At 42.3% G+C, this 22,736-nt stretch overlaps 1 protein-coding gene across 4 annotated transcripts in view; it reads right to left on the reverse strand.

The window, feature by feature from the left end:
* The window catches only part of LOC135257178 (ryanodine receptor 3-like), an 86,431-nt gene extending 64,618 nt beyond the window's left edge, over positions 1 to 21,813 (reverse strand). For all 4 annotated transcript variants that reach the window (XM_064339660.1, XM_064339659.1, XM_064339662.1 and 1 more), the window contains exons 1-6: positions 21,718 to 21,813; positions 8,253 to 8,372; positions 4,503 to 4,607; positions 981 to 1,055; positions 515 to 593; positions 284 to 396 (exon numbers count right to left, since the gene is read on the reverse strand). In XM_064339660.1, the coding sequence (XP_064195730.1) occupies positions 284 to 396; positions 515 to 593; positions 981 to 1,055; positions 4,503 to 4,607; positions 8,253 to 8,372; positions 21,718 to 21,765 (540 nt within the window). In that variant the 5' untranslated portion in view covers positions 21,766 to 21,813. The remainder of the gene's footprint in view (positions 1 to 283; positions 397 to 514; positions 594 to 980; positions 1,056 to 4,502; positions 4,608 to 8,252; positions 8,373 to 21,717) is intronic.
* Between the last annotated feature and the right edge of the window lie 923 nt (positions 21,814 to 22,736).

Consider the following 22,736-nt stretch of genomic DNA (forward strand, 5'->3'; position numbering starts at 1 on the left):
CATTAATGGAGCAAATCAGGAAGGGGACAATTACTTTTCACAGCACAGTTTTATTAGTTTTCAGAAAACTATTTCCATTATCTCCCTGAAGTCAGGACGGTGAATTCCACAGCGCGTTAGAAAATTAGTTGGGAGCAAATCAAATGCCCTCTGAGCAAAACAAGAAAGGACGGGCTCTGTTTCACAATGAGCTATGTCTCCGCTGTGATAACGGTGCAGGGAATGTGCTGGTTTATTTAGTACTGCCTGTGTTCTAAGCCTGCAGGAGGTTCAGCCTACTCACCAGGTACCTCTCAGAAGACACGCTGACCAGGATGACGTCATCCCCAATGCGTACCTTCTCTCCCTCTGACCTTTGCTTAGAGGCGGGCTGAATGGTCCACCAACAGGCCTCACCTATGCAGATGTGACATCACACAGACAGGTGTGCATACTGCCATGCGTAAATACCATGCAACACTGCTGATCAGACCAGACAGAAGGAAAGATGATAAACTATGTGGCTGTGTATTACCTGTGGAATCCTCCTGCAGTCCTACATCAAAGGACAGCTTGTCTGTCAAGGACCGTGATGTCTTCAAACAGGTCAGGTACTGCCAAACACAAGTGACATAATTAAAAAATGTAACAAATGTAACATTTATAGCCTGTGAGAGCATGAATCCTTACAGCAATTATTAGCATATGATTCGCCAAAATATGTCAACTCAATGCAGTTTCTGAATATTTCTTTTTACTAGCTGGTGGTTATTGACTACTGTGCTGGACACACTATAATCCAAAATGTCCTGTTGTAAACACATATTTTGACTGAGGTACTTCTGAAGTAGTGAGAAACACAGTTTACAACACAGAGGTGGAAAGCCTTGAAGTGGTATGGTACTGTGTAATGTTCAGCATCCGTGATAGTCATTAAGGCAGTGGCAGGACAGCGATAGCATCGGTCCTGGTCAGGATTAATGGCTGTCGCGCGCGCTCACCATTCCGCTGAAAGAATGCCGTAGGAGGATGGCGTGACCGTACAGCAGTGTCCGGTGTCCGCCCCCCTGCGCCGCCTGCGGAGGCACCGTGCTGATGTTAGAATTCCACCGAGAGTGCGGGCCGCGTCGTGTCACTCTGGCTGCGGCCACGGCAACAGGGGCCATCACGTTAGAGACCCTCAATGTTCGAGGCATCTATTACTGCATAATGTCTTGGCTGCTTAGAGAAGTGGTTCTCAAACTCGGTCCTGGGGGTCCCTGTGTATGCTGATTTTCACTCCAACCACAATTGCAATCCCATAATTTTAACAAGATGTTAATTTTTCTTGATTAGGTGCTTTCATGTTTTAGAGCAAGGGGTCCCCAATCTTATCCAGGAAGGGCCAGTGTGGGTGTCGGCTGTTTCAACCAAGAAACCAGTAACACACCTGATTCTACTAATCAGCCATTAGAGTCTTGGCTAAGCACCTTGAATAGTAGAATCAGGTGTGTTACAAAAGCCTAACAAAACAAAAGCCGACACCCACACTGGCTTAGAAGGATTTCCGGTTACACTCCCATTAGTGCCACAGGTGAGTAAATACATTCAGTCATGAACAGAGGGGAAAATTTTAAGTTCAGTGATTGACAATATCTTAATTAATATCTTAACAATAATTGTGAAATCATTCAGCAAAGTAAAATACACAGTTGAGTGAAATGCCGGTTAAATACATTTTGGTTTAGCAGTGTTGTTAGGCTTCCCACTCTTGATTGTATATGAGTACTTACCTTCTTTATGAACCTCTAGAAGGCATTAAAACAAGAAAAATAGCAAAAAGATTGTATTAAAATGCAAAAATTGTAAATACTCAACTTAACAATGCATCTATCATCAGGCAATATATATATAATTTCTGAATGTCCATAGCTAGGAGATGGTGGCTAGGGCTTTAGGCAGCGTCAGGTCAACACCAGACGTGCTGTTCATTTTCTAATTGAGGGAGAGGAGCTGCAGAGGAGGAGTTGTATGAATGAAAAAGAAAAGAATGAAGTCAACGAAAAGCTGAAAAGCTGATGCATTCCTTTTAGGATGTATCAACCAACAAACACATCCCACTCCTCAACTACATTCAGCTGTTTTACATGTTTATTGTTAAATAGATGTAACTTCAGTGGCAGAACAGGGGTCCTATATTGAACATAAAACTGACCTCTCAGCCACTCTACAGCTTAGGCTGCCACTGCGCTAAAAATTGTTTGATCAAAAGAAAGAAAAAATATCTTATACTCAGCTGCTCCTGAGATACACGGTGTGACATAATTCAAGTCTGCTGACGCACTGATAGATGACATGCAAAACCATGACCTTTCGTCATGCAGTCAGCCAAAAATGTAATACTGCTCCATGAAAAGGCCTTCCCTCTGCCTTCATTTCAGTCAGGGCTTCTCTGTGAGATCTCTCAAATGTCTCCCTAATGCTGAATTTTCAACTTTTAAAAAAAAAGCAGGCAGATTTAAGACTGTGATCCATGGAACAAAGGAAAACATAATGAGACTGCAGTACTGCAATCTGTTCTAGCTCTAGAGGGAGATCCTATTATCTCTTGGTCGACAGCCGTGGCAGAGGTCCAGCTCAGCTCAGCAGCAGTATGTTGATATTGGATTCAAAGCAGGTTCTGAAGCGTGTCCCTCCCTCCACACTACACCCTTGAAATTTGAAAAGGTCTGAAACTAAAGGGTAAGGAGAAAACGAGGGAATAAAAGAGGAACCACAAGGCGCTCTAGTGACACTGCTATTGGTTCCTGCAACGTTATCACGTTACAGGCTTCTCTCCTGGTCAGATAATGTTCCTAAGGAGGATCTGGGGATGAGTCCCTCGACATGCAGAATAACGATCTTGAATGATAACAGGAAGTGAGGCCCTGAAGGAAGATCGCGCAGAGTTCCATCCGGGGCCGCAGGAAAGCTTCCACAACGTTGTTCAGGTTGACAGGGTATTTCCAGCCACGTCGTACGACAACCCCAGCCGCGACGATGATCGCGCAGCTGAGCGAGTGGGCTGGAGAGCGAAAATAACCACCAGCTGGCTGGCTGCACATGTTTTGGCGCGGGCCATGAACTAGCACGCATCCTTCCAAGCTCAAATCACAGAGGATGTTGCAGCAATAAGACGGCTCTACAGTCACAAGCTGACCAAGCTTTCAATGTTTCAACGCCCAGGCCCATATCCATTTAAAGGATTTTAAAGTGGGAGTGCTGATCTGGGTTCAGTTTTGTCTAGATAAGGTTAGGCTATGCACCAGGGAAGACAGCTTCTAAATCAGCACTCATACTCAGAGTGGTTTCATGAATATGGCCTGCAGTCTCACTGCTACAAAAAATAAATCCTAATAGAAAGCTCTTTCCGTTCTTACAGGGCAAAGGTATACAGATGAAGACGAACACCAGCAAGTGCTGATATTGGTTACAGCAAGAAATTAAATTACGTGAAATGTCTATCAATTTTTCCAAAGCTAGAATACAAAGCCAGATTGGTTTTAACTTAACAACAGGCTTCACCCAGCCCTTTCCTTACTGATTTAAACAAAAATAATGATTTTTTTTAAAGAAAAACACCACATGCAACCATACAGTATTCAATGAAAGGTAATCACTTCTAATCAATGTTCTGTTGTAAGTGATTAAAGTACTATAGCAGTGATGTCAAAGGTTCTCTACAGCCTGCGCATTCACCGCAAGCAGTAAACATGCCAACCTGCGCTACAATCGAAACAATATCTTTACAAGCTTGTCAATGGAGCTATGGGATGTAAATAATGTGCGTAAAACATTGGAGGCCCGAGCACTCAAGAAAGGAAGGAATAATTAAGACAATGCATGGCCTGTCCTTATGATTTACAGTAGCTGCAAGTGATATGTTATTTTAGAAAAAGAACTCTAACTTATGTGCTTAGAAAAGCATTTTTATAATATGTTAGCTAATAAGAAATATTTATAACCAAGGAAAATAAAGACAAAATCAAGTTTTTACAGTACTGTTGTGGATTAAATTCACATTCTTTATGGTTCATTCTTCAGCCTTTTATGACAAGCAGTGGGATATTTATTGCGAGGCATTATTGTTTAACCTTATTTTACCATAAAAATGTGCATCGTATGCACTTAGTAAACCCATTTGACAACAGTGTTATATTAATTTCATTTCTCTACACTGTGTGAGACTTTGGAGTGCAGTTCAGTTGGTCCTATCTCAGTTCTCTGCCTGTTGGCTTGTTTGAAAGAGCAGGAATGTGCCCCTATCGGTTACTGTAGGGGACCTTAAGTTCCAGCAGCTGTGTTTCTCGTCAGCAGTGGACAGGACAGCTAAAATGGCCACCACAAGTATCCAGATACAACGTCTTCTCTCAGACACCTCAAGTTGCAAAGGCTTTTGCAAAAGCATTTACCGAAAAGACACAAATCAGGTCTTGCCTGTTGGTTGCTGCTGGGCAGGTGTTTAGAACTGTTGATTTGGTGGAGGTGACCCCAATACTACTCACCCCCTCGCTGTTGTACCCCGTGCTTGCCAGCATCTCTTGTAGGGCCCGGACAGAGAGGGACTGCTCCAGCACAAAGTTACAGATGCACAGGTCCGGAGGTACATACTGCAGGGAGCAGGGAGAGAAAAAGAGCAGAGAGGCAACAGATGTGATTTCATCCTTAGAGGTTCAGGCATTGTACAGCCCATCCCCCATGTCACACCAAATAGTACAGTCGCATGCTGAAGGTTATTTTTGTTTCCCCCCGAAACTGCAAAGTCTGACTGATACTCTGCGGCTCATCTACAAGTAACGAGTCATGATTCACTGGAAAACAACCATTAAATGCTCAGTATAGTATTATAGTTACCTTTTAGGTAGTAATTAAACTGTTTTTATAGTATATCATAAACTACTTTGCATTATGCACTGTTCTTTTATATGTGAATGCTCTGGAAGTCAGGATGTTTGGAAAAAAAGGGTTGATTTTGTGTAAAGGAAAAGGGAATTCAGCTTGTTGTGATGTTTACAGCAAATACTACAAACCAACCTGGGCCAGTGACATTTGACTGCAGAAGAAAATGACCTCCCGCAGAACTGAGGGCATTGCCACAAATGTCAGCTTTTCCATATGAGACTCTGTGAAACCTGCAGGGTGACTATTTCAACAGCAGCAACTACAATACAGTCAAAGCTGCATGTTAGCTACAGTGCAGTCCAAATATATTCTGTAATTTCAACAGCAATAACAACAACACAGTCAAAACTATTAGGTGCTAAACACATCTGCAAAGCGGTATCAGGCAAGAATCAACTAGATTTACCCAAATTTCCATACTCTCCTTAAATTAACAAGTTATTAGCAATTATTCATTACACTATTTATAATATTGTTGTAAATCATATAATTGTATTGATTATAGTGTGGTCAGAGCCCCAGTGCCAATCGACAATGCACTTATACTGTATGTCTTCCTAACAGACAGCCATTAGTGTGAGAATTCACACAATACAAAAACTCCAGGCAAACTCAAAAGACAACTCCAGTCTGCATGACATGCATATGTACCAATGCCACTTGACCCTTTCAAATGTTCTCTAGTGAAAACAATTATAAATAAAAAAGAATAAACAATTTTGTTTTTATAACTAAAATGACACCGATGATCAATGTAAACATATTGAATATATAACAATACTTGGTCAGATAGGGAGCTGGCCAAGGTGAACAATGCAGTGTGAGTGGATCAGGGTGAGTATGGCAGTGTAAGTGTGAGTGGGTAAGGGTTAGTATGGCAGTGTGAGAGTGAGTGGGTCAGGGTGAGTATGGCAGTGTGAGAGTGAGTGGGTCAGGGTGAGTATGGCAGTCTGAGGGTGAGTGGGTCAGGGTGAGTATGGCAGTGTGAGTGTGAGTGGGTCAGGGTGAGTATGGCAGTCTGAGGGTGAGTGGGTCAGGGTGAGTATGGCAGTGTGAGTGGGTCAGGGTGAGTATGGCAGTGTGAGTGTGAGTGGGTCAGGGTGAGTATGGTAGTGTGAGTGGGTCATGGTGAGTATGGCAGTGTGAGTGTGAGTGGGTCAGGGTGAGTATGGTAGGGCAGTGAGTGTTGGTCGGGGTGAGTATGGTAGGGCAGTGAGTGGGTCAGGGTGAGTATGGTAGGGCAGTGAGTTTTGGTCAGGGCGAGTATGGTAGGGCAGTGAGTGTTGGTCGGGGTGAGTATGGTAGGGCAGTGAGTGTTGGTCGGTGTGAGTATGGTAGGGCAGTGAGTTTTGGTCAGGGCGAGTATGGTAGGGCAGTGAGTGTTGGTCGGGGTGAGTATGGTAGGGCAGTGAGTGTTGGTCGGGGTGAGTATGGTAGGGCAGTGAGTTTTGGTCAGGGTGAGTATGGTAGGGCAGTGAGTGTTGGTCGGGGTGAGTATGGTACAGCAGTGAGTTTTGGTCCTCCCCCAGAGTGGCTACGACAACCAGGAGACAGCTTTATGGCCACTTGTCTGCTGACAGCTTATTTTATTACCAGTGGGGGAGCACTGTGATGAGTGCTCGATGGGAATGCTACAAATTACTGGTGGATGTAATCTCCCTAGAGATGGCGGGGGTGGGGGTGGGGGGTTGGGGTGTCAATAAGGTCAACTGGCAGTTCGAGATGGATTATGGAATAGCCACAGTAGGCTGGGTGATCTCCCCAGTATCCCTCATACCGTCCACACCATCCTTGAACGTGCCAAGCGGTGATATGCTGACAAGTAGGCCTCAGTGCCTTTTATTTTCTGGAGTGAATTACATCTGCTGTTTTCTTAAAATATTTTAGTCATCTACATCGAAAATGTGACTGCATTATAATTTATATGATTACAGTGTATGATCATTTATATGATGGAAGTGGGAGAATTCCTGCCATTGTGTGTTCAAAGACTACAATTGCTCAATATTATTAATTGAAACAGATACCAGCACAGAGTGAGTAGCCCTAATATCAGTAGTGTTGATTTATAAATGCTATAAACTGACCAGACAACTCTACCGAGTTCTACTTTCCCATATCACCAATGGAAAGGCCTTAAAAATTTCTCTGATGTTGGACCTCACTGGGAGGCATAGAGCCAGGAGCATTCTGAGCCAAAGGATCTGTCAACACCTGTTAACTCCCAGAAAGCCCTGCAGACAGCACACAGGGGAGGGCGCACCCCTGCTTTCCGCACCACTTTAAAAAACGAATGATGCCACCGTGGTAAGTCTCACAGGAGAAATCAACCCATGTCACATGGTATGTGGCCACATGTTTTTCACATCTTGGTTTCTGAATGACATCCATGTGAGTGAGTTTGAATGACATCCATGTGAGTGAAGCCATGTGAGTGACTGTTTTCAAGCTGACATTTCAGACCCGGCTATCCACCTTGAATCCACCATGACCCAATGGCCTGGCTTGTGTTTTACTTCAGGTTTGGGCTGAGCCAAGCAGGGACGAATAACCAAATGGCATTTTTTTTTACAATAAAAGGCAAAAGGTCTATTCATTCAGGTCATTACCCCGTTTCTCTTCACGTTTAGCACCTCCTTGTCATGAAAAGACAGGTTTCAACAACAAGACAGTGAGAATTCTACATATTGCAGTACATAATGAGAAAACACTCATTACTTTTAAATCTCTCCCCTACAATTGCACTTAACGAGATTCAACAGTTACATACTTCTACATTTAGCCAACAGCAATTAACTCCTGTTCTAATATCCCAGCAGTTAATTAGAGGAGCTGACCTTCAAGGCAACACTCAACTTCCTAAAGAAACAGGCAAGCTTTTTAATAGTTATTTCCTTATAGAATTTGAGTAATCCTCAATTAATAAGCATGCACAGAACAGAAAATGTCAAAAACTTTGGCAATAACTCTGTAGGGGAATGTACTGCACTGTACATTGTATATAAGATTCTGAAGCCAAATAAGAACTGTTTTACAATGACATTTATATAAAACAAAACACAAAACACCTATTGAGTAGTATGCACAGTATGAGACAATTATCTGGAAATCTGTATGAATGTTAGTGTATGGATATAAATGGCAAGAGCAACATTTAAAAGAAATCTTTTTCTTGTTTATCCAAGAAACTTTTTTCTCAGATGGCAGAGAGTTCAACACAAGAACAGGTGGAGAGAAACTGCTCTTTGCCAGTCTAAATTGAGCTGTAAACCCAAGCCACACCCACAGCTCTGGGTCAGACATTCAACCTGCCCCTCTCCAGTGAAGAGCAAACTCTTCTAGAATTTTCTTACCTTCGCTTCTGAGGTGGGCTCCAGGAAGCACAATCGATTGCCGAGTCCCTCAGCTGACAGGCAGAACTTACGGTTCTCCTTCTGGATGCTGGCGACACACTGCAGCACCACTTCATCATCCTGTTAGGGGACAGCGAAGAGTTAAATAGTCAGCGCCATGCTTTGTCTCCTCAAGAGACTATTAACAGACTCGCTTCACACTGGACCATCCTCTTCACTACTCTTAGATTTTTAACAGCGTGTTTTTACAGCGAACATTACTTAGAGACATTGTCAACTCCAGCTTTATGTTAATGAACACATCTCCCATATGGCCATATGAAACATTAAAGCAGCAGCTAGCTGAGTTCATGCTGTCTAGAAAATAGACACTTCACGGTAATATGGTGACGCTACAAAATCACCTGATAGTTTGTAAACTTTGATGCATACATTTCCGAAGTCCAAATCATGATTTACCACTCACTGACAGACCTGCATTTTTGGAATGTGAAAAATATTAATGAACTTGTTTTCATAATACTAGTATTAACATTCAACCTTGATTTCCTATAAATGCGTAGTGCATCAACTACATATCTAAAACAACATTTACGTCCATGTGTAATTAGACTGACCTTGTCATCAGATTAAAAATACAGTCCGTGTAGAATGTCAAGTGTATTAGGCTATTGCACTGTGTTTCAGTACAGGTGAATGAAAGATCTTAGCAAGGGAAAACATCACCGTTTTGAAACAATCCTTAACTCTCTTAATTTTGTTGTATATTATAAGCATTATTCTAGTATATAACAAAATACGATGACTACATCAGAAAGGAAGCCCATGGTAAATTAGTACCAACTCAATAACATTAAGCTGAAATATAGTGTTCTTTCCTGCATTTGGTGTAAGGGGGATTTCTTCAGCACCACAAGATTTAGCATTGTGACTTGAAAGATTATATTGAGATGCTTTGCCTTGTCAAATCATTGTATTTGCTCGAAGGCATGGTTCAACTTTTATGGGCTGCATGCTAATTGTGCTAACTCAATAAATGGCAGCAGATGGAAGCAACATTTGCTTTGGTAATTAGTAATGAAAATACACCTTCCAGTATCTCCAACTATTACATTATGTGACAACCATTTAGATTTAGAAGATACTCTTACCCAGATTAACTTACAAAAGTGGAGAACATCAGAGTTAAAATGAATATATATATTTATATTCATTTTAACTCTAACGTTCTCCACTTTTGTAATATATAATTGCTAAATTAACATATATTGTGTCACAAAACTAGTAAGAGCCAATTAAAGTTTTGATGGTTTTCAATATCGTAAAAGCTGTTTATACTACTGTTATATTGACACACACATATATATATATATGTATATATATCTGGTTCCATGGCTAAACAAATTCCCTGCAGCTGGCTGAACATCGCGTGCTTTATGACGGCTGTCATAGTTATAAACTACACTTGCAAGTGAATGGCTAACTGATCTTAGCATAGCATAACTACTGTATGTGCTATCCTCTCGGTAATGAGATGACAAAACATAATTGTGTTATGAACTGCACACATTGAACAATAGCAATGTAATGCTGAAGAAGATGCATTTATACTTCATGAAGCAGAGATTTACTTGTGCTATTTGGAAATGCAATTAAGCTGGTGGCCTCCTAAATATCTTGACATCACAAATGTATCACCTCTTTAAAATGAAGTAAAGCCTATTCATACACCTGTTGAGCAGATGAGGACTCCAATGTGGCACAACTAGGCAGTGTGTGCGTGTGTGTGTGTGTGTGTGTGTGTGTTTGTATGTGTGTACCTCTGTCCATGTTTGTTTGTTTGTTTGTGTGCACATGAGCATGACTGTGTGTCCGGCAGGATTTTGTCCAGTTAAATTAAGATGTATGAAGCAAGGCATAAGGTGAACCCATTGGAATCCACCCCTCTACACTGTAAGTGCACCACACTATTCCCTGTCGCAGTTTTTTTCCTCTTCCCCCTAGACTGTGTGCCAAGGAATCTGGTGAATCTGACGCAAAGTGATCCATAGGAGGGACATCTGCTAAAGGCCGTATCACAGTCTATCTATAGAGCCTTGGGGGTGGGGGTTTGGGGGGTATCCACCATGACTGTTCCTTCCAGGGGGCAGAACTCTGTGCCAGATCAACTCAAGACTCCCCTGCGTCCTTCTCTGTATGCAAAGGTCACTGTGCCACTCAGCTCCAAAAGAGCCACCAACAAGGCCCCCCCTCTCCTCTCTGAAAGCCTAGCCCCCAGTACGACCCCTCTTCTCCTCCGTCTCTCCTCTCCCCTCTCTCTGCCCTCAGTAAAATTCAGTCTCACACATGAAATGCAGACTTCTCCTGCTTATTCCCCAACCGACCGTGTTCTTTAAAGACAAGAGCAGGTGCCCCGTTAGCCTAGCGTGTCGCTAGCGGTAACCAGAGAGGTTGCGGTGTACCACTCAGCCAAATGAACTCCCAATTCACCCGCTGCCACAGGCGTGAGCTCGAGAGAAGGTGAACACACTGTAAATCCCCGACGACTCCAGCACGCCATTTTCACACGGACGTGGCTCGGCCACGGACTGTGAGAAGACGGGCAACGCAAGAGGAATTGACAAATTCCGCGATATTTCCGGCTCCGCTCGCGCCTCAGTGGTTGGTGTCGGAGCGGCTTGTGTGCAGCTCTGCATTTCATATGAATTTCAGGCAAGGTGCGAAGTGTTGTTTACCAGCTATCAGGTCTGAGCCTTTTGCTGCAACTGAGAATATGAAGCATGGTCTAAAGGTCGAACTGAAAATGTGCACAGCAACACCGTTTTTACACTCTATTACACTGCGTCCCACTCCCTCACCCCACAGCCTACCAGACCAAGTTATATACATGCAAATTTCATTAAAATGGCAATTTATCTAAGCAAGTAAATCTATATCAGTATGTTATATTCATATTAAATGTTCCAACTTCGAACAGTATGATCAACTGATAAGATCAAAGTGACTGACATGGCTTAAAAATGGCAAAAAATAAAAAAATAGATGGGTGTCAACATCCTCCAAGAAATGTAACATTCTGATGTGTGTTAACTATAGTTCTGGTCTTTCTAGCAAGACACATGCAAATAAATATGATTCTTTAACATTTAGATTAAATGCCTACTGTACAAATGTAGAAAGGGACATTTTGTACATGGTACGCTTCAGTTTGTGGTAATAGCACTAGGCAGTACTACTTTCCATTTTCACATTTTCAAACACATAAAATATCCTTGCAGTATAGCATCACAACAGAATTCTGTGATGTCATGGCTTTAAGTATAATATCTGATAATGGAAGATGATAACTAGTGAGGTCAGCCAATCACATCGCAACAGATGGGAAGGATGTGCAAATGATGTAATCCATTTGTGATGTGATGTGATGCCAACAGCGACTCTGCTGGGGAATACCTTCCCTGTCCAAAAAAGGAAAACTCGGACCATCCTGCCGAGAGCACTCTAGCCTGATGAAAACTGTAATTATTCCATGGCTGGGAACCAGCATGCCCTCTGATTTTGGAAAACATTCCCTGGTGACTCTCTCCAGTGAACAGCGCTTATAATTGAAATTAAATTCTCCCACTTTGTGTGAACAGCGAGAAACCCTTGGCACGCTTTCATCGCTGCCACTGTTAGGGCTTAAATTGGGGGCCATAAAGTACACAGTCATACAAGGATAAGAACACATACTGCCAATAAAATACATTCATAAAAATATCATTTGCATACCTGACCAAGTAAGCAATAGGGGGAAACTACAGGTAGTAGACAAAAAAAGGGAAACACACAAACGTAAAGTCACTAAAAAGGGTCTTGTGTCATCGCCTGTGGCCAGTAAGCCCTGTAAGTCATAGTTTGTGGTTCATCAAAGGAAGTGGAAGATTTCACCTCAAGCATCATTCCAAACATTCCGTTAAATGCTTGATTTTGTTCGAAACTGGTAACCGAGAAGGCTACAAAAGACAGATAGCATCTTTTTCACGCTCGTCAAAGCACTGGATGGCTACTCCTGTTCTGTGGACAGGGGCACTGTTATCTCGAAAGACAACCCTGACTGCAGCAAAGAAATGCTTTAGACAAGACGTAACAACCCATAATCATTAAAAGCTCCTGCGACAGAAGGTAAAAAAAAAAAAAGGCACAAAAGAAAGCACAAAACAGGGTGTGTTCTGTGCGTTTTCGTTCAAAAAGTGAAATAGGTATAATGGGATAGGGTAGGCTCCTTGACCCAATCCTTATTGGTATAAACTGCCACAATCGTGGGGGTGCATTCTAAGGCAGAGATCTCCAGGAGCAGAGTAGCCGGGAAGGAAGCAGGTTTGGGCAGCATTTCTATTCACCATTCAGGTCGGGTTTCAATGCAGGCAGTATGCCTCAGGTCTCCAGATGTTAATAGTCCAGAGACCCCAGGTTCCGAGCGCTCTCCATAACTCACTGCTCTGCTCCACTGAAGCGTCTCTCTTCTCCCTTCGATGCGTGCTTCGCTGAAGACATGCATAACAAAATATTTTCAATAAAACCTTGAGTTATTGGGTTAAAACAATATTGCCAACGCACCGTGTATTTAATTAATTAACTTGAATTCAGAGATGCATCCGGTAATAATTGTGTGCACTGCCATGCGTATTACTATTTTTTCTGTATGACTGTGCAAGAGTGAGGTGACATTTTGTAATAAAACCAGGAAGCTGGCAAATGGTCTTCTATTCCAGTAAACCAAACGCTTTTACGGTGCAAATCTGAACTGACCTCCCAGAAAAAAGAGAACAATATACTTGCAGAAATTCTACCATATTCGTTCCGCTGACTTAACACTGACTCTAAATAAGAAATGTTGGCTAATGGCAAAGTGCAGCTGTTTTCTGAGAACAGTTTGAAGAGACAAATATTTCTGAGGTTACAATACAATGAATTTTAGTATTATAATAATGTATTTGGTTCGCTAAATAAATATATTGCCCAAGAATTTGAAATGCACTTGAAAAACAGAACCCCAAACTTACCGTTTCACAATGTTGCAAGTTGGCAGTTCGGTGAAACAAGTCCACTTGAGCCACTGAAGTTAACTTTAGTTCACTATTGTCATAATCACAAGGTGTTTTATATTGCCATCCATAAATGTCACACAATTTTACATATTTACAGGCCAAAGCCTGTAGCATAAAAATTTTACGAATGCTCACATTGCAAAACAAAGGAAGTTTCAAGAACATTCAAAAATATAGAAATTTGCATATTTCAGTGTCATGAACAGAATGTTTCCAGACTTTTTTCATTTATAGCCATGAACATCAATATGGTTGTCATTTTCTTAAATGATTCAATGAACCATACAAAACCCAAGACACCCTCACAAATGTATATTTGGTCATAGGCACAATGTGGAAAGCTTTGCTTTAGCTATGCATTGGGCTCCAGAAAGCATGAATCAATCACCTAAGCCTCATTTGAGTAGCTCCTTTCTTAAAGAGCTGGTACTGTTTGCCTTTGTTAAGATGACTCATTGGCACCATGGCATTATGTGAGAAATTATTTTTAGACTGCAAGTGATACAGTGACTTGAATTAAAATGATGTATAGTATAGTATAGTTGTTTCTATGGAAATACTGATATGTCATTCAAAAGATATGAAGGCAAATGTTGGCTTCAGCTCTATGCATTTTAATAGTATATTTGATATACTTCCGTGAGTTCTGACAGAATATCTGATCCTGTAATTCTACATCCAAAGTAATATCCCTTTAAGAAATCCTCTCCCAGCTGGGCAATATATTACTTTGTGGGTAATGTGATCTGGAAAAGAGAATTTTGCACCAACTCTTAAATGGTAGTGGTGGTGGTGCTTGCTCAGTCTGGGTGCCGGGTGATGCTCTCATGCCTGCAATGGGTCCTAAAGCCCAGATCATTGTGCTTCATTGTGCTAGCTGTGTCTAGGAATCCACATGTTGGTGTGTGATTTATTAAAGTGTTGCCCAGTGAGGGAGGGTTTGGGTCTGCAGGACAACTCCTAGCCTCATGGTTCTCTAATGACTGTCCAGGATCAGGGGCCAGTGATCTACCAGCAGAAGCCTGCAGTCTTCCAGCACAGTAGCTGCGTTACCAGCAGTATCTCTGTCGGCAAGTTGCTGTGTGGAATGAATGGATTGGCTGATCATGCATTTGGCAAGTGAGAAGCACTTTCCCACAGTGAGAATCGAGTCCATGCCTCGCACCTGCCTGCCAAAAGGCTCAAAGGACAACTGTGTTAAGAGTCAGCTAAAGGCGATATTGCCCCGAGCTAAGGGAAACATCCTTATTTTGAACCTGCGGGTCGAGTCACCAGAGAGCGTTGTCACGGTAACCTGCTACAGGAACTTAGCTTTTCCTGCACCTATTTGGGCTTACTAGCTAACTAGCCAGGCTACATCCGCTACACATGCATGTTGGAAGATGCAAGAGATAGCTAGATTTCTCCCCCCTGGACCAATGGAGGACACTATAGTGATGACACAAGCCTACAAGTTGCTATTGTGCTTTGCATATTGAGGTAAAAAAGCTTTTTTTAAGTGAACGAGCACTGCATACTATCAAAACGTGAACTGTTTTTTTCTTTTTTACTGCGAACCAAATTAATCAGCGCTGTTGCTTAACACTTTAATTATCTGCGCTATGCTACAGCGTACGTTGCATCATGTTTCATTACTCCAGTGAAAACGTATCAGCTCAAATGAAGCGCCGCTTGACAGGAAGCAGGAACTCCCATAAAGTCCGCTGGATCATTTAACCGACGTCCTCTGACACATGGGTGAGGAATCAAGATCTATCAGTAGTGCGGCGTGAGAAGATACATTTACATTTACAGGAGAAAAACTACAGGAAATTGAGCTCTTAGAGTGAGGCTAACAAGATAGGTGTCTTGAATATGAGTGACAGCTCTTGGTAAACATGGCCTATGAAATTATTCTGCAGCACATGAACACACTTCTGAAAATTCAACATCAATTCTCAGTATTTTAATGAAAATCTAAATCTGAATGCATGCTGTAGTAGAGTAATTCAATCATCAATAAGAAGGTGGTTTTGAATTACTCACATCCTGGAGGCCAGGGAGTTCTTAGGGAGTCTATGCTCTTCAAATAAATCAAGGGACTGCATCAGTCATAGACATCCAAAGCTGAACATTGGTGATAATTTAATAGTAACTTAAAATGGATGCTGGAAATGAAATACTTACAGTACAGGTCACACTATCACCACTCTATGCTTGTGAACTTTATGAAATGGCAGTCATTATATGACGCAGATTAATGAGGGCGAATTTATTTAAGATGTGCAGTATATCACATTAAACAGATTTTTTTGTATTTTTAACATTGATTTTGGATGAACTCTGCCATTAGATCACAGTCGAATGAATGTTCCTTATAGGGATACAAAAACAGTGATGTGTTTACTGGTGAGTCAACAGTAACTGATCATCACATTTAGCCAAGACAGGTCGCATAAATGATTGTGTTTATTAAGTCATTATGGGTAGAAGCTGGCATGAAACCCAAACAAAATGGCCCTCAAAAATGATGTTCCCCTCCCCAACTGTACAGGACAAATAGCATTAATTACTGTAGTCACAGTCAGCAGCTATAAGAGCATGATTGGAGTGATTGATGGGCCTTTGTGACAATCATTTCAAGCTATAAGCAAGGCCCCATGTCACATGTGGGGGTCAAGGTAGGTCAGAACATGCATGTATAAAATTACACCTGGGATTTACACTCCAGTCTGTCTCAAATAAACATAGAACACTGTCCTCAGTTCAACAAAAGGAAACAGACTGCTGGATTAGAAAATGTCAAGAGGAATCAATCTCTCTCTCTCTCTCTGTCACATGCTGACACTTGACATTGTTGTGCTAGGGGTGTGCTGAGTTTGGACTGGCTAGGATTCTTTCAGTCACCTCTATAGATGCTCCTCCCAGCTATACACCAGGTGCTAGGAGGTGTGGCCAATTTGAGATACACCACAACAGGAAACTGATTTATAGTAGACTGTAGGAGTAGAAGAGTATTTCAGAGCTCCTACACTTTGATACAGGCGGTGAAGAAAGCTCTAGAATGCCAGATGTGGATCTTGGTATGCAGAGACATCCTCTGACTGAGAGAGACAGCAAGGGGGAGTTTAGCCCCTCTCTGGCATCCTCTGATGCTTGGGAGTCTTGACCCAAGGATTCCCCTGCATTAACACCTCTGAGGCTAACGCCCCTTTTAGTGCTGGTCCTCCCCGCCACATTAACATCTCTATGTGTTCATCCCTTCCACCATTAACACCTCTATCAGGTTCTCCCTCTCCCTCAGCTCCACACTGCCTCTGTCTCAATCCTACAGTCCCTCTCTCTCTCTCCTACACTCTCCTACACCTCTCCTTCACACTGTCCCCCTTTCTCTCTTTGTCTCTCTCCCACACGGCCTCCCCCTCTCTTTCTTCCCCTCACCCCCCCCCTCTCTTTTTCTCGCACCACAGCGCCCCCGCCCTCTCCCCCAGCCTCTGGATGCTATCTCTCATGGTCAGATCATCTCTGAGTTTGGCGCTCTACCAAAGCCCATGTCTTGTTTACAGTGCGATCGGAGACGCAGAGCTCTAAATCAGACCATTGCCAGGGAACAATAAACAGACAGACCAATTACAGTACACTGAGGAATCAGAGCAGCTTGTCTTTCACAGTCAGCCTGTTCACCACAATCGCACTCAGACCTTGATAAGTCACTGTGAAGGACTTTCACTGTTTCATGCACCAACTTACTGAACTAGGCCCAAAGGGGACAGAGGACACTTGGCTTGTGATCCACAGCCACCCAGACAGTCCGTCTGCTCACGTAGGATGAACTCTGTGTACATACCTTTCAAGTTCTACATTAATTCTCCAACCCAGCGTGAGTGCTGAGGTCAGGACTCTCCTGTGAATAATGAATAATATCTCCATGTCTCCAAAATTATTATTAGAGTGACTACGGTGATGGCGATGCGTGTCTGCCACACCAGGTGAACTTTAACGATGTGCTCAGGGACACAATTCAATACATAGTTAAAAATTTGGAGTGCCTCACGGCGTAGCCTGTGGAGCGCTGTCCTCGTGCTCATTGGTTCGAATCAGGCCGCACAACCTTTGTCACGTCTTCCCCTCTCTCATTCCCCAGTCTTCCTGTCATTCGATACCTGTTTCACAAATCACAGCCCTCGAGGTTCAAGGACTGCTGGTTTTCGACCCTCCCTTTACCTTGGAGTCAAGTGTGAATACAGTCTGGCCAAGCTGTAATTGTTCAGTTAATCACCTGGGGGCGAACAAAACAAGGGCCCGATTTGGATTCGAAGGTTAGGGTTACCCAGATTTGAGTATCCATTCTTTACACTGTTGTGTCCTATAAAGCTATAAAAAGCCCTGAAGTTATATATTTTTAAAAAACCTCAGATCTAAAAATCAAGGTCATACCATTATCCTGCAGCCTGACTTACAACCTGTCAGCGGACTTAACTGATGTCTTTTCCAGAAGGGGAGAAAAGCTACACCAGGCTTTTCTGAAACTTTGAAACTGTCTTCCAAAAGTAGCAGCAGTCATCTATCAAGCCCTTATGACACAAGTGATAATATCAATCCTTCATATTTCCACACACAGGTAGACTGCAGTACAGTTGTGACAAGTGCTGTATGAAGGGAAATGATCAGCGTCCCAGTTTCCTTATCCTGTTTTCACCTTGGATATCTCTAACATTGCTTGCTCAAGGTAAACAATTTTATTTTTCTCTTTTAAAGACACAGTGCAGCAGAGTCCTTTGCCCTCCTTGCAAATTTCTGAAACAGTGAAAATGCCAACTCGACGCGAGAAGAGCAACTGCAAAATTCACAGGCAACAGGTGACTGGGGCTCATTTTAGATCAAGCCAAGAGACAAACTCCAGCTCAGGCCTAAAAAAGAGACAAACTCAAACACAGGGCTAAAGAACTGAGGCAGTCAGCTCAGTGATGGCCACGACTCTGTGCTGGATTGTGCCCTAACTGACTCTGCTTTACTCTGTACTGTGCCATTGTCTCACTGTACGTTCACACAGTGCTGCACAGAATCCATCATTGCGGTTTTTTGAGGGGAAGCAGTAAGCCTCAAGTTAATAGTTAAAATGTCATTGCATGCTCATACCGTGGCGAATGCAAGTCTGCAGGGAGCAGGGTTAGGGGAGAAAATGTGTGTGTGTGTGCGTGTGTGCCTGTGTTTGTATGTGTGCTTGCGTGCATGTGTTGGTGTGTGTGCTTGTGTATGGATCTGTTGTTGGGGGGGGGGGGACAACCGGGTACATTGTCCTGGGCCCTGGAGGGCGGGGGGCGGGGGGGGGGGCGGGGGCAATAGTCTGTGTATTTGTGGCAAATATTATTGTCCAGGAAGATGTGTGTGTGTGTGTGTGTGTGTGGAGGAAGCACTGGCTTTTCAAAGGCTAATTTTAAACCCTGGACGCCTTCTCTGGAATGCAGAAGGCTTAAAAACAACATAAACTACAAGTTACCCTGCTAGCCCCTGCCAATCTGTTACTTTATATGACCCTTCCAGGCTCCATGTCAAAACTGGAGTCTGTACCTGTACCAATCGACCAACCACAAAATGATAAACTAAACTTTTTATCTTCATCATCATTTCAGTGTGGAAGTAACCCTGATCGCATAAAATTACACCTACAGTACACATTATAGCCAACCACATTATAAAAACTTGACTGTATACAACAGTCTAATGTTTCCATTTCCATCTCTTGACATCATATTTTTTTATTTACACTTACAGAAGCACAGACAAATGCATGATAAAGACATAACAAGAGAACCACACACTCCAACACTTCTTCCCATATAATTGCTTCTGTCACCAAAAATCTTTGCAACCATAGTAACCCTTTTTTTAAAATTATCTACGGAACATTGTGTGGTGAAGTCCATGTCTTCCATCTCTAGTATATCTAGACTCGACAAGACAATCAACAGACCCCCGTTGGCTAACATGAAGGATTAAGGATCTCTCAGGCGAAAAGGCGAGAAAATCAAATCCCTTTCATAAACAAGGTACCCAAAATAATTCTCATGCACTGAATACATTAAGAGCCATGTCTTCCGTGAACTCCCCTTCACAAGACACCACTGAGGGAGGGCCGACTGCCAGTGTTACTGCTTTTATACAGTGACAAGTCACTCACAGTTCGCTCAGAGTTCTTCGGATCGTATGACGGGCCAGTCAGTTTCCATATTAGCGTGGTGAATAATGTCGTCCCTGTGCACACTCTCCACATAGAATAACAGGGATTTTGTACCTGTAGGGAACTGTATGTATTTTGTGTCTTGGAAGAAATGTTAATTATTGCAGATAAAGCCAATGTTAAAATCTATCACAGACAAGGGAATCACTCACTGTCTGTAGTTCCTATTAACTTCCAAGGTCATAGCCACCTTTTGGCAGTGTTTGACATAAATATATACAAGAACATATTTCCTGTTGTCTTAAGTTATTGATTATTTTTGTTTGGGCCATTCCCAGCCTAAATAGATAAATAAATACCATCACAGCACTTGGTCTGATAAATTAACCAAGTTTCCAAGCGATTTTTAATTTTAACACATTACCAATTTACAGCTGAAGGAAATTATTGCTGCTGTAAATTATCACCATGACATCAAGTGTTTAATCTTTACATCCTGTCAACACAGCTGCATTTTGGCAGCCATTTCAACAGGGCTGTGTCTTTGCTAAAATATCCAAAAACAAACTTTATGATGGTGTCACATTTTTGGGGACAGCTTTCATTTGTATAATATATCATAATAAAATCTAAACCTATTGACCGTGCTGCTTTTGTTGACACATGGGGACGATTTTTTTGTGACATTTTGACAGATCTGGCCTTCATACTGCCAGAACTGGGGAAATGTGTCCACAGTACCTTTGGTTCACTGAGCCCTGCAATACCAGTAACCACGTTCAGTTATTTCGCAAGATAATTATTCTACAACCGTGAAACATATACACAGGTGCCTTGCATCATTGCAACTGACGTCCAGATATGAGAATACTTAAACGGAATATTAAATATGAATTCATCTTTCCCATTTTCACACGTGGGCTAAACAGATCTGGGGAAGCCCCTGCATATTGCTGTTGTCATCACATAAATGGAATAGCACAGTGGCAGCCCAGCATGGGATTTATGGAGACGCGCTAAGGCATGTTAACTATGGTGCGAGCTGTCACGGGCTGCCCCTCTGCAGCTCACGTCGCTGTCGTTTTCCCATTTTATCATAACCTTTAAGTAGGGAGTTGTGACCACTTCAGAACTGTTTGCACGTTTATTAACTCGTAACCGTGTACATATGGCCATACACTGCAAAATACACTCCAAATGTTTGCTGAATACGTCTGAATATGTCTCGCAGTTTAAAAATAAAGAAACAGGTGCTGTCCTTGGTGCTACATTTCTGCGTAAGAAAAGCCTGCAGAACCAAATTGTGAGCTATTACACATGAGCAGTGAATCACCATTATAAAAAACAAGGTCGTTTACAGGTGTGCCCTTTTCAATATGTTCACGGCTAACCGATCTGTGATAGTTCTTCACACCACTGCCAACAGCGCAGCGTATCGCTTACAAAGATAACTGACATCCACTACATCTTTGTAACTAATCTCAAACCACGGAAATAGTCAAACCGCAAGAATAGAAACCGGGAAGAGAAGGTGATGCGTGAACAGAAGTTACCGAAGACACAGTTGCTTGTGCTCCTGCGTTACAGATACATCGTGTGAACGGGCTTTACTGAAACTAGATAGATCCTGCTAAACTCCGACTACGACCGCTTGCTGCTCGCAGCAGAAAAAGTAGATATCCTACATTATTTCACATGCCCTTGCACCTGTGCCAAGCGATTTTTGTCCTTTCAGTCCCAATAAACGCACACAGCACTCGGACAGGCGCGTTACGTGGCAAGCAGTGGAGCGCATTCACGAAGTGTAAGTTTCTTTTTTTTGAAAGTCAGTTCCTGCGCTCATACCGTAGGCAATGCGCGTATTCGCGACTGTATAACACCGTGTAAATTTCTTACAGAACAGCAACATAGGATGCAGTAATAGAGGCAAAAATGTAAAAATGCACCGCAAATGCGAAATAAAGGAGTAGACAGTCAACAGTATTTTAGAAAAAAATCCAACAATAGATGAATAGCTTAATTCAGGTATCCAGACAGAACTGACTGATGCTGCATCATGCATTGCACTAAAAAGGCACGGTCACAAAAACGCTTGCCGAGACGACCCTGTATTGGACTCTGTGGTACCACGCAAGACATCTGGGGACAGTATGAGTGCTTAGCAATTTCCTAGTTAAAATTGCAAAAAATAAAAAGAAGAATAAAAAATACTCACAGTTCTTAAGAACTGAATTTCATCTTCCCCTTCTCCGCCTTCTGCCATGGTTGTTGAGGAGTCCGCTTAGACTCTGACAGCTACTACCGCGCTGCTGCGATCCTCCCCCCTATCGATATTAGCATAGGGCTAATACACAACCATATAGGGGGGTCCAGGCAAACCCACTGCCGCGCTGTAGGCTGTCACTCACCGTGCTCCCTGCCTATACAATAGGCAGTGTCCCCGGGGAAGTTCGTTTACAGTCTCGGGGTTTCGTTAGTGGTGTAGATAACTATATCAAATTAAGACCAATCTTATATAAAATATCTTAAAATATCAGCAGTTTAGACATACAAGGTGGGCATGTATTCCTTGCAACATGTATTCTATAGTTTTATCTGGGTGTGAACAGCGTACACACCTAGATCAAACTATCATCAACATGTAAGGACCTTTAAATAGAGCCTCATCATCAGTGACTGCTAAAATCATTAATTGAGGACATGGTCTATTAAATACTGTAAGTAGGTCAAAGCTCTAAACAAACAGATGCATTCACAAACTCAGTAGGTTTAGATTCCTGCCCGCATTGAGCAAACCTGGTCAAAGGGAGTCTTATGGATCAAGTGGATTTACACAGTAGCATTTCCAGTGTTAATTCAACACTAAAAGTGTTCATTTCGGTCCACTGAGACCAAATCCTATTTGTAAGAGTTTAATTAACACTGTTAGAGTTGAATTAACACTGTGTAATCAGGTTATAATAATATAATAAGGTTTTTTAAACAGTATCAAGGGACTGGGTCATTGAACATTAGGGATTTTGGGAGGTCTTAGCTCGACCCTTTGAAGAGCAATTAGACCCAAGGGCAATAGCTTATCCCCCACTGAACCTGCTATAATCAAAATTTGTGAAGTTAAGACAGATTCCTTTAAAAATTAAACATTCATAGTGCAAACATGAACTGTGAATAGGGAAAAAAACAGGCATACCTTTCCGAGACCAATGCTGGAACAAGGTAGGTTGTGTTATAATC

Source organism: Anguilla rostrata, chromosome 6, assembly GCF_018555375.3.
Source record: "Anguilla rostrata isolate EN2019 chromosome 6, ASM1855537v3, whole genome shotgun sequence".
NCBI classification, from domain to species: domain Eukaryota; kingdom Metazoa; phylum Chordata; class Actinopteri; order Anguilliformes; family Anguillidae; genus Anguilla; species Anguilla rostrata.